The 12375-nt window shown below is 32.3% G+C and overlaps 2 protein-coding genes across 2 annotated transcripts; both read left to right on the top strand.

Moving 5' to 3' along the window:
• Nucleotides 1–2766: 2766 nt before the first annotated feature.
• LOC126694060 (disease resistance protein RPM1-like) lies at nucleotides 2767–6682 on the top strand. Its single transcript, XM_050390087.1, has 2 exons — nucleotides 2767–5786; nucleotides 6319–6682. The coding sequence occupies exon 1, from the start codon at nucleotides 2886–2888 to the stop codon at nucleotides 5712–5714; it is 2829 nt and encodes a 942-aa protein (XP_050246044.1). The 5' UTR covers nucleotides 2767–2885; the 3' UTR covers nucleotides 5715–5786; nucleotides 6319–6682.
• Nucleotides 6683–11183: 4501 nt separating this feature from the next.
• On the top strand, nucleotides 11184–12020 carry LOC126697929 (heavy metal-associated isoprenylated plant protein 47-like). Its single transcript, XM_050395067.1, has 3 exons — nucleotides 11184–11245; nucleotides 11357–11435; nucleotides 11529–12020. Exons 1-3 carry the CDS (start codon nucleotides 11240–11242, stop codon nucleotides 11849–11851), a joined length of 408 nt encoding a protein of 135 aa, XP_050251024.1. The 5' UTR covers nucleotides 11184–11239; the 3' UTR covers nucleotides 11852–12020.
• Nucleotides 12021–12375: the final 355 nt, after the last annotated feature.

Raw genomic sequence — 12375 nt, 5'->3', positions numbered from 1 at the left:
TTTTTCGGAAGTGTTCATATAAACACATGGAAAAAAATTTTAAAAACATTTAGTAATTAAATGTTTAATTATCAGCAAGGTATTTCTATGCTCACTTTAACAATATGACACATTTAAGGTATCTGGAATTTACGTAGAAAGCATTATGAATACTTTTTTTTTTTTTTTAAATTTCTTTGACTAAACTAAATTGATCAACCAAGATGATATCAATGATTTATAGCATATTTCATCTACACCTAGATGCCTTCAAGTCTTTCACACCTAGTCAACTTATATATTTTCCTATTTAAAAAAAAAAAAAAAAAAAAAAAAAAAAAAAAAAAAAAAACTAATATATTTATTAGACTGGGTTGAGTGATGATCCATTCTAAGCCTTCCAAAATCAACCTAATCTATTGGAGCTCATATTGGGAACGAAAGCGTAAAATGGAGTGCAATTGCGAATCAGACATTTGTATGGATCAAATTCATTGATTATAGGCAAAGAAGCATATTGTGCCTTCTTGAAAAATTGAACAATGAGCAACAACTGAAGAAGTTACCCTCTAGAGTCAAGCACCCAAGAAATAATAGAGGCTTGCCAGACCTGATATCAGTGAATTGTTTGCTTGGTCCAAGCCTAGGTGAATTGCTCCGTGGCGTAAATAACATTGATTTGTGTATATTATATCGAATCCAAAAACCAATTGATGAGCGTTTCAGTGGCCAAGAAAACTAGAGAAAAAGAAAATATAGATTTAGTTTTTATTTTTTTAGCTTCATTTTTTTCTTCTACTCTAAAATTATGGAATTTTTTATGAAGATTTTTTTTATTCAAATGTTGATATGATTTTTAAAAAATTTTAATTAAATATTTTTAATTTTATTTCGTTAGTTATGTGTGTGTGTGTGTGTCAACTGTCAAGTGAGCATTCTATTAGCAATATCAACAAGTTCTTTTATTGAGATGATGGTAAGGACTAAAAAGAAATTTTTTAATTAAATCCAAGGACTAAATTGAAAGTTTTGAAAGCATAAGGTCTAAAGTAAAAAAAAAAAAAAAAAAAAATCTTAGATATAAAAATGAATAAGGTATTTTAACCAAAATCCTCACACATGAGTTAGGGCATATACAGGGATTACTTAAGCAATGAATCCAAGAGAAGTGAACAACTAGGAAAAAGTATTTTTTGTTAAATGATACCACGTCATCTATATCAAAATCCAATAAATAAGAGTCATGTGTATAAAAATATTTACCTACTAACATATGGGTTATATGTCTTTCATTTTTTAGTATGGTAGTTATTTTTGACTGACATATTTCACAATTATTATATTTTGATATCGCTGACATTATATCATTTGATACCAAATACCTTCTCAAACAACTAGAGGGTATCATGAATACAAATTTCTTGTTCCACTTTTTGTGTTCACTTTATGCTTCCCACTAGAGTCCTAGACAGATGAGTTTCCTTTTTAAAACTCATCCAAAATGTAGACATTATTTTGAAAATTCAATGATTGAGCTAATGAAATCCACAGAGTTATTAGATGGTTAGATACTTTTTTTTTTTTTTTTTAAATAAAAAGTTGTTTTTAACTGACACATAAGATCAAACTTAAAAACTCAATCAAAGACCATAAAGTTAAGTTTTCATTTTTTTTTTCTTTTTAATTTTTTCTTTTTTTGAGAAACAAACACACACAAGATAGAGAAAAAGATATATTCTAATATAAAGGTACACTACAAACTCCATTCAAAAGCTATAGTAACTTTTAAGGGAGTATGAGTCAAATTATACTATATAGAACACTCTCTTAAGTAATGTGAGAGTTTTTTTTTTTTTTTTTTTTCATAATTTAGAGAGAGGTGATTTACTTCCATAAGATGGAAGTTGTAATATTTGTGGCTTCTTGCGTGCAAACTGAGTGAAATACATTCTTGCTTTGTGATATGGTATCCTTTTTTCACAATGCCACACCATTTCTTAGAACCGTGGTTTGGTATCAATTCTTTGTCAGCCCAAAAAACATACGCATAACTTTAATTGGCTCTTAACATATTCTTAGAACTGTGGTTTGGTATCTATTATCCCCGCTTGAATCAGAGTACTAATTTGCCTAGTAACGCGCGAGACCAGGAGTGATCACGGTGACGAGATTATTTGTATTTTTCTTAAGCATGTACAATATATATATATATATATACACACACACAGCACTTAAGTTCGGATAATTTTTAATCATAATCTCGTATTTTATTAATTTTATTGACTTTCAGTGTAAATATTGCTATTTAAAAATTGATTTTACAAGAATTATATATAGAAAATTCAATTTTACGTTCTTTGTTCTTTTTTTGATGAACGAAAGGGGGAGGTCTATGATCATCTCGGCCTGCAGTAGTTATGCCTTATTCCAATATTCCCTAGTAGAGGTCCTATGATCACGCTCAGGGGGTGAGTTACGTTGTTTGTTCTAAGAAAAATAGAAAACATTATTCTCATCTTATCCGAAATCTAGTCTGGCCAAACCTTAACATTTATGCAGTGAGTTTACAAGAAAAAGACAGGACAGGCTCCTCTTTATTCAGCTATTCTTCCCTTTTTCATTTTTCTTTATTTATTTAATTAATTAAATTTTTTTAATGAAAAAAGATGGGCTCTACTTCTATACTTCTATCAGAAGAGAGAAGTAACGATTGATTCTTTTCTTTGAGGACATCCTATACTAAAATTACGATGAAAGTAAAGCTAATAAAGTTCCATGTATGGATAAATTTACATCTGAGGTGTGGTTGAAAACGATTGATTTTTCCCAAAAATAGTTAGAAACAAAGAAAGAAGCCAATCTCAGGCAATATTTGACCACAGAGAAGAATTAGATTCAGAGACGACATGGCAGAGACGGCAGTATCCTCTCTTATCGACAGGCTGGTTCACTTGCTGACCCAAGAAGCAAAACTGTTAGCAGGCATACATGGAGAAGTTGCTGACATCAAAGATGAACTGGAGAGCATTCAGTCCTTCCTCAAGGATGCAGATGCAAAGGCCGCAGCTGAACAAGACATTGACGAGGGCGTCAAAACGTGGGTGAAACAAGTAAGAGAAGTAGCTTTCCACATAGACGTTGCAATAGATCAATACTTGCTTCAGGTGGCAATACATGATCCTCATCCAAGTGGCTTCCGTGGTACCCTCCAGAAAACCACTCACTTACTCAAAACAATAATACCACGCCACAAGATCGCAGCTAAGATTCAAGAGATCAAGGCATCAGTTCAGAAAATCAATGAGAGAAGTAAAAGATATGGCTTCCAATCCACTGCTCAAGGATCGTGTTGTGGTGCTCGGAGTATAAGTTGGAATAATGACCCTCGAAATGATTCCCTTTATCTTGACGATGCAGATGTTGTAGGAATTGAATCTTCTATAGATGAATTGATTAGCTGGTTGGTAGGAGGATCTCCTCATCGTACTGTGGTTTCGGTGGTGGGAATGGGGGAACTAGGTAAAACCACTCTTACCAAGAAAGTCTATGACAACCAAATGGTAAAAGGGTACTTTGACTACCATGCTTGGATCTCAGTTTCTCAGTCTTACAAAATAGAATATTTGCTAAGGAGCATAATAAAGCAGTTTTGCGAGGGCAGAAAGGAGCTCCCTTTGTCGGGAATTGATGCAATGGATGAACAATTGTTGGTCAATAAATTGAGAGATTACTTACCGCAAAAAAGGTATGTGGTTGTATTCGATGATGTATGGAAAATTGAATTTTGGGATAGCATAAAAAATTCTTTACCTAATAATCATGTAGGTGGTAGAATTATTATCACAACACGTAATAGTGAGGTTGCTAATTATTGTAAAAAATCTTCACCTGTTCGTGTTTACAAGTTGCAACCACTACCTAGGGACAAGGCATGGGAGCTCTTTTGCAAAAGGGCTTTCCAATTTGATTTTGAAGGACATTGTCCCGCAACTTTAGAGAAATTGTCTCAGGACATTGTTGAGAAGTGCGGAGGATTGCCACTTGCAATTGTTGCTATAAGTGGTCTTTTGTCAACAAAAGAAAAAACTATGTTTGAATGGAAAAACTTGCATGATAGCCTTGGCTTTGAGTTTGGAAGAAATCCACATCTTTCAAGTGTGAACAAAATTTTATCCCTAAGTTTTGAAGACTTGCCTTATAACCTAAAATCCTGTTTCTTATACCTTGGTATGTATCCAGAGGATTACTCCATTAATTGTATAAGATTGATTCGACAATGGATAGCCGAAGGCTTTGTGAAAGAAATTGAAGGTAAAACATTAGAAGAGGTTGCACAAGAATACTTGATAGAATTAATCCATAGAAGTTTGGTTCAAGTATCAGAGGTCAAAATGGATGGAAAAGTTAGACGATGTCGACTCCATGATCTTTTGCATGAGATTGTCCTCCAAAAGATGAAGGATTTGAGTTTTTGTCATGTACTATTGAAACAAGAGTCAAGCTTTGAAGGACTAATTCAACGCATGTCAGTAAACAAAGTTTCATATAATGTTCTCAAAGGATTTAAGGACAAAAAAATTCATTCACTTTTATTGTTCAATCTTGATGAATTGCCGAAGTCTTTTATGAGTCCCTTTTTTTCAGATTTCAAGTTTTTGAAAGTAATAGATTTTGAAGAGGCTCCATTGGATCACATTCCTAAAGATGTTGGAAGTTTATTTCACTTAAGGTATTTAAGTTTGAGAAATACCAAAGTAAAAATGCTTCCAAAATCCATAGGAAAGTTGCAAAATTTGGAGACTCTAGATCTAAAGCAAACCCTAGTGTCTGAATTACCAATAGAGATTAACAGGCTTCATAAGTTGCGACATCTTTTAGCCTACTATCATGATTATGGACTAGATTTCAGTTTGGCTTCTCAAAAAGGGGTAAAGATACAAAAAGGGGTTGGATGTTTAGAGGAGTTGCAAAAGTTGTATTTTGTGGATTTGAATCATGGAGGGGTTGATCTAGTTAAAGATATGGGAAAGTTGAGACAATTGAGGAAGCTTGGAGTGAAAAACCTGTCAAAGGAAACCATGAGGGCTTTATGTGCCTCTATTGCAACAATGAACCACCTTCAATCTCTTGATATAGCTTCAATAAGCGAAGATGAGATCATTGATTTACAATCCATTTCAACTCCATCTCAATGTCTTCAGCGCCTCTACATAAAGGGGCATTTAGAGAAGTGCCCAGATTGGATTCCTAAACTTCAACATCTAGTCAAATTAGGGATTTATTGGTCAAAGTTGAAAGAGGACCCAATGAAAGCCCTTCAAAATCTACCCAATTTGTTGGAACTCGAAATCTCAAGACAGGCATACAATGGAGAGCAATTGCATATTAAGATAGGAGGGTTTCCAAAACTCAAAATTCTAAATCTCCAATTCTTCAATGCATTGCATTCATTGATGATAGATGAGGGAGCATTGCCTCTTCTTGAAAAATTTGTGATTGGGCGTAGTCCGCAACTAAAAGAGGTGCCGTGCGGAATCCTACATCTGAGAAACCTCAAAGAACTAAGATTTATTGATATGCACAAGGAATTCGAAGAAAGTTTGGATCCCGAGCTAGGATCACATTATTGGATTATTGAGCATGTACCCATCGTTTATCTCTTACACAAGGTTCGCACAGGATTTTACGACCTTGAGGCCCGCATTCTTCGTTCCAAACATTTGACAGGGTCATAAGGGAAAACAATAAATCAAAATGATGATCATAACGAGAATGATAGCAGCAATATCAATGCTTAGTTGAGAAAGGTTAGTGCCATTTTTAGCTTTGATTATAGTGCTTTTTTTTTTTTTTTAATTTGTGTTTTCTTCTTTCCTGGTGAATAATATGTCGTGGGAGTTGGGTTGTAAATTTGTATGGTAAAAAGCAACAGTTGTCCATTTTATTTTGCATTTGATGAAATGTGTGATTCACCAACCACCGCTTTCTTCTTTTTTGAATTTTGCTTATTTTTCATATTAAACTAAAATTGCACTGTATGTAAAATGTAGAGGTAAAAACTACTTTACTAAATTGCGCGTGTGCTGAACATAGTAATGTACAATACCTGTATCAGAACAAAACAAAACAAGTAACAGAGAGAAGTGAACATTGTCAAAACATTGCTCTAAGGATTTTACAAAGTTGCACTTTACCCCTATTCAATGTGTGTTAGGCGAAGATCTGTTTAGATGGAGGGATTAAAAATAAAAGATTGAAGCATTTAATTTGAGATTTTTACTTTTTTATATTTTTTAGTGTTGACTTCTTTACTAATCAAAGTTTGTTCATTTGTGGTAGGTAAACAATCAAGTTCAACTCAGCAATGCTAACTCAAATCAGTTAAGTAGACTTTTCCCCATATTGTGACACTTTAATAGCTCGAGTCCTCAATATTTTTATTAGATTATTTTTTATGTGAACATTTGTGCTAGAATTGCTAGGCTTTTTCTTCAGACTTGGATGGGAAGTGAATATAACTGCTGCAGCTGGGCACGTTTGGCTTGTTTTTTTCAAGAGAATCAAATAGCAAATCTCAAGGTTTTGCTTTTACATGTCGGTAGTTGTCTCCTCTAGTGTGGTGCTCATTATTTCAGTCCAAATAATTGGTTGTTTTACCACAATCATGGGTTCGTTGGTGTTATTTTCCTCATTTGATTTGCAATCACCCTTTAATTTTTTATTTTGTAAAATGACTTGCACCTCTTTGAATTGTTTTATGTATGGTTTGCATCACTCTTTTATGATTTATTACTTAGAGTTATATATATATATTGGGAGTCCTAACCATTATCAGCATCTCATCATTCCTTAGTGAATAATTTAGTGCATCTGTTGATGATTATGAACTAGGAATTCTTTTTCTTTTTTTTTTGCTTTTTTGCTTTTTTATTTATTTATTTTTTTTTGAGAAAAATGAACTAGGAAATCTAAGTCAACAAATAAGGTGAATAAGGAAACTAAATAATATAAGATCAATTCAGGATCGTAAAATGTTGGTTTCTTAATATCATGTTCTGAATTTTGACATTGTCTCCTAGATAGTCTAAACCCCAATCTGGTAAATTGTGGACTCTACATCTAGGAGGATTACCACTGAATGTGGTAGAATTGAGACATCATCAATAACAGCATTGTTGCTGAAACTGTGCTTGAATCCACACCCCCCCCCCCCCCCCCCCCTCCCCTCTCTCTTTCTACTTCTGCATCGAAAATGCCTAGGAGTTCTATAGAAGAAATTGTTTAAAAAAAAACTCTTGGTGTCACAATAATCAACAAAGATGAGAAATATCTAGGTGTACCCTTGTTTGTGCGATGATAAAAAATGCAATCTTTTGGCCAGATCAAACAAAGGGTGAGAAAGAAACTACAAGGAATGTACAATTTTGATTAAAGTGGTGGCCTAATTTGTACCTATGTATGCCTCATAATCTGCTTTACGCTCCTTGACATCCTTTGTTCTGAACTAATTGCTATAATGAGAAGGTTTTTGTGGGATCAAATAATCTACTTATTTGGGGCAACAAATTTTGAAAAATGGAGTTGGTGGATGAGATCATCCTTCCCCATCGTGAGGCCGCTATCATTAAAAGCTAACCAATTTCCCATTTGGCATCCCAGAAACTGCACTTTCATTTTTTAAAACGTCACTTTTGTCCTAGTGCAACTTTTTCTAACAACTCATTTTCACAATGCATAAGAAATAAATTATTCCAAATGTAAAAAATGCATGTAGCTGAAGGCTAATTGACTTACGGATTTAGACTAGCACTTTAATTCCAATGGTCGCTGCATTGTAAGAAGTGCATACTTTATGTTTATAGAGGAATATTGGAGAAGAGAAACCATATAGGTGAGAGCTCAAATTCAGGTCAGCTCTAGTAAATATATGGGGTTGTGTTTGGTCTGCAAATGTGCCTGATAAATTCCAATTTCTTTTGTGCTTTCTCTATAATACTTTGCACACTAAGAGCAATCTATTTGCCAAGAAGATTCGCTCATGCTCTATGTGATTGATCTCAATTGTGAAGAAGTCGAGATAGTTACACACGATGACACATACTGTATTCATGCTGTAATAGACTTTGGAGATCTAAACATTGGTGAGTTGTTGTACCATGGAGTTCTGTGACATGCTAGAATGGGATCATGTAGTTCACTAGCATGGTATGGATTTAGATCTCTTTTCATGATTGTATGGCAACCTTGGTGTCACAAGAATAATACCATGCATTTGTTCATTTACTTGATAAGCAATTAGGGGGTGTTTCTAGGTTAAGATTTTGTGTATTTTTCAACCCAATACGATCTACTCAGGTTGAGAAACCTGCGACCTAACTCAAGATAGTTTTAAAAACTAACCCAACCTCAGTCTTAGAATTTTTTTTTTCTCCTGGTTTAATTTTTTTTAAAAAGAAATTAAATTATCTTTTCCATCTACTATTTAAATTTATTGTTCAATAAATGATTGTAATTTACATAATTTGATTCAATATTACAACTTTATCAAAACTATGTCTTAAATTATCAAAATAAATGAAACTAAAATATTTAAAATACAAATATTTCTGTTTTTTCAAAAAAAATAAAAATATATACTTTAAATTATTAATAGCCTAAATCATTAGATAGGTTATTAAAGCTAACAACAACATAAAAGAGATCGACCCACAAAAATCAGGTCCAGACATCCTGCATCGTGTTGGATATTGGGTTGACAGGTGACTTTAAACGTGGATGTGGAGCAATAAATCCGTGGGCCTCTATACAATAAGCCCAGTTGCCCATCCAAATAGAGCCGAAACAGCCCTTTTTACTGCTTCTTTTATAAGTAAATGTTACAAAATAATATATATATAGAATATATTATTTGTATTTTAATTAAGTTTTTTTATTTAATTTACACGTCATTAATGAAAATTTTAAATTAATTTGTGCATACGGCATAGTTTGAACATACTATTATTCTTCTTCCCTTTTTTTTTTTTTTTTTTTTTTTTTTTTTTTTTTTTTTTTTTGTGTGTGTGTGTGTGTGTGTGTGTTGAAAGAGAGAAGTTTGCGTTGGAGATTGGAGTTGGGCTGCCATCAGTTCCAAGTCATGACAAGAAGCAATGACTTTTCTTCTAAGACAAATTAGTACTGACAAATTTTGCTAGCTGTGAATATGTATATATATTTAGAAAGAGAGGGTCCAAAGACTCCAAACCTTTAAATTGAGTCTTAACACCATTCATGAGGTTTTGTAATTCTTTTTATTTTTTTGCTAAATGAACAAGTTCATGATACATATATTCTAGTAGGGACGGAGTTAAGAATTTTTGTTTGAAGCCCAAGTTGTGACAGTAATATATTTATCGTGACAACCCCCACACACATATATAAATTTATATACACACGCTTTTTTATTTGATAAGTTATATATACATACACACCCAACAAAAAAAAAAAAAAAAAAAAAAAAAAAACTCTTAGTATTTTCAATCAAAATTATGTTTGATAGTGATCTCTCATAAAATAAAATTCATTTTTCCATTTTCATAGTGAAATTCTTAAAAAATAAAAAATACAAATTATCTAATTTTATACTAAAATAAAGAAAAAATCTTTCAATTGAACTAATGAAATTTTAAACAACGTGAGTGATCCAAAACTTAGAGGAATAAATTAGGTTCCAAACATATTTGAAGTTATTTTACTCTAACCTATTATGTGACAACGAAAAACACATTTCATGTATAGTTTTAGTGATAATTTTTTTTTAATGAGTCATTGACTTGTTAATCGCCACATAATGGTTTGAAAAAGATATATTAAAACATATTTGATACCAAATTTTATCAAATATTTACCAAAAATAAGAACACATTTTACAATAAAAAATAGAATTGCAAAAAATAAAGTTATATTTCTATAATTATTAGACCATTTTTTTTTTAAAACATCATTGGACTAATTCAAACATTTGAGGGGGTGGGGAGGGCAACTCTTATTTTTGTAAACTAAAATTTGAAAACATTAAAATAATTATATATTTTTTTAAAATTTTCAAAATTTTGGCCCTTCTACATAGCTCTACCCCTATATTCTAGGAAAATACTGAAGTTATTATAAATTTTATTAATAAAAGTACTTACAAATTAATTGACATGACAATAAATATAATTAGTATTAACAATGATAAACAAAATTTAAACTAATTATATATATTGTGTTTAAAAGTTGACATATCAGTTTATAATGTTAATGCACGAAACTTTGTATTAGTCATAACACATCACTCTATTCTATTATTATTGTTATTATTATTATTATTATTATTATTTTGAGAGAGCATTCTCTTGTATTTCGATGGTTCATGATTGGACTGATTAATACGTTAAATGATTTGGCTTGCACCTAATAAACTGAAAGCAACATGCCCAAAATACATGTTCAAATATGATTAGTTTCAATCCCGTGTCCCATACTCCCATCTATTGCATGCAGGCATTGCATTATTGGACAAAAGCTCTATCTAACGTATATATTAAGTACATGTTACAGTGTACAGAGATGTTACAGTGTACAGAGAAATGTAATGGTCTACCAAAACGAAGGCACTAAAGCATAAATGTTGCCAACAAAAAAGAAGGCTAGTTAAAGTAAATACAGGGCATACAGGGATACCAAATAGGCTATTGGTTATAAGGAAAACCTATTATATATAGTACATTACTCATCAAAATTATCAAATTTATTGGGGTAACACCCTTTTGTGAAAGAATTAATTTAGGAGATAGGCAAAATTGGTTAATGAAAAATTAGAGAAAACTGAAATTAAAGTGAACTGTTGGGCAGAGCTGGTACGATCCGTAAGATTCCAGCATTTGTCATCACAAAAACAATCAACTAGATTATATGAATACCCATTTCCCATGGCTATAATGATTACTGCATGTACAATGCACCTATAAAGTTGAACAATTTATACTCTCTATTTTTTTTTTTTTACTAGTTGAAATCATGATTTCACATCACAATTTCAATTAATTTTTCAGTTGTGTGTAAAGGTGTGTGTGCAACAATATTTGTCCTTTTTTTTTTTTTTTTGAGCTCAAGTAACAAGTATGTTCACCAACAGGCTATATATGACCTACAATTCTTTTTTCCCCATTAACACAGATTAAGCACATCATAGTTTTCTGACGGAGGCTGCAGCTTGTATTGTTGCCTGCTCTAAAACATGAAGGTAAACTTCAATACTAATTACACCATTTTCATGCTGTAGAAAGAAAAAAGGCTTTGGAATATTCTTAGATTTTATTACAAAATTGTGAGCTTTTTATCTTATATGGTGTAGCAAAAAATAGTTATCAAGGTGCAAATGGCCTGTGACAAATGCAGAGCCAAGGCCATGAAGATTGCAGCAATAGCAGATGGTTAGCACCAAATCACTCCTAGCTTTATGGCTTTTCAGAAACAATATATTGTCAATAAGGTGGTACTTAATTACATGTTCATTGATTTTACAGGTGTGATCTCAGTTGCTGTAGAAGGAGCAGATAAAGATCAATTGGTGGTGATTGGTGAATGTGTTGACTCGGCTAACCTGACCTGCTCGTTAAGGAAGAAGCTTTGCTATGCCACCTTATTGGGTGTTGAAGAAGTGACGGAAGAAAAGAAAGAGCCAGAACCAGTGAAACCAAAACCAGAAGAAGAAAAGAAGCCAAGTACATCTTCAACTTGTTCTACTGGATGTATTCAGTTACCCGTGTGCCCTCAATATCCACCATATCCCACATTCTATGAAGTGGCAGTCTATGATCCGAGTCCAAGTTACTGCTACATCATGTGATCTACATTTTTCTGATTCTTGCAACCCCGTTTTATGAGATCTGAATTTTTTTTTTTTTTTTCTTTGGTTTCTCTCTGTTCTTTTTTTAAGTTCAATGCATTATGTCGATTCGAGTGTTACCTTGAGATGGGTTAGATTATAGTTCTTGTTTGGTTATTATTTTGGCCAATGCCTGAAATATTTACTCATTTGATTTGACTTTTATATATTTTTAATTTGTTTAAAGTGTTCTAAAGAATTTATTCTTGAGATTGGAAAAAAAAAGTTTTACGTTGTTTTCAAAATAATAAAAAATACTATTGGAAACATGTAAATAAATAAAAAAGTGTTTTTAAGACCAAAAGAAATTGAAAACAGATTTGAAAAAAAAAATGATTTGTCTCAATTAAATGAGATTGCCTAAAGTCAGCCCATGGATCAACCCATCAAACATGAACAAACCAATACTCTCGATCAATAATGCCTTCCTTTAGATAGGTTGAGCATGTTGGTCGAATGGGCTTCGGTTGAATAAGTTAGTATGA

Source organism: Quercus robur, chromosome 8, assembly GCF_932294415.1.
Source record: "Quercus robur chromosome 8, dhQueRobu3.1, whole genome shotgun sequence".
In the NCBI taxonomy this organism is placed as follows: domain Eukaryota; kingdom Viridiplantae; phylum Streptophyta; class Magnoliopsida; order Fagales; family Fagaceae; genus Quercus; species Quercus robur.
Note: the sequence above shows the minus strand (reverse complement) of the source record. Positions and strands in the feature narration are given on the sequence as shown.

Coding starts and splice junctions, on each gene's coding strand:
- LOC126694060 (XM_050390087.1), top strand. CDS start 2,886: ATGGCAGAGACGGCAGTATCCTCTCTTATCGACAGGCTGGTTCACTTG.
- LOC126697929 (XM_050395067.1), top strand. Junction 11,436..11,528: donor GATTGCAGCAATAGCAGATG/GTTAGCACCAAA, acceptor TTGATTTTACAG/GTGTGATCTCAGTTGCTGTA.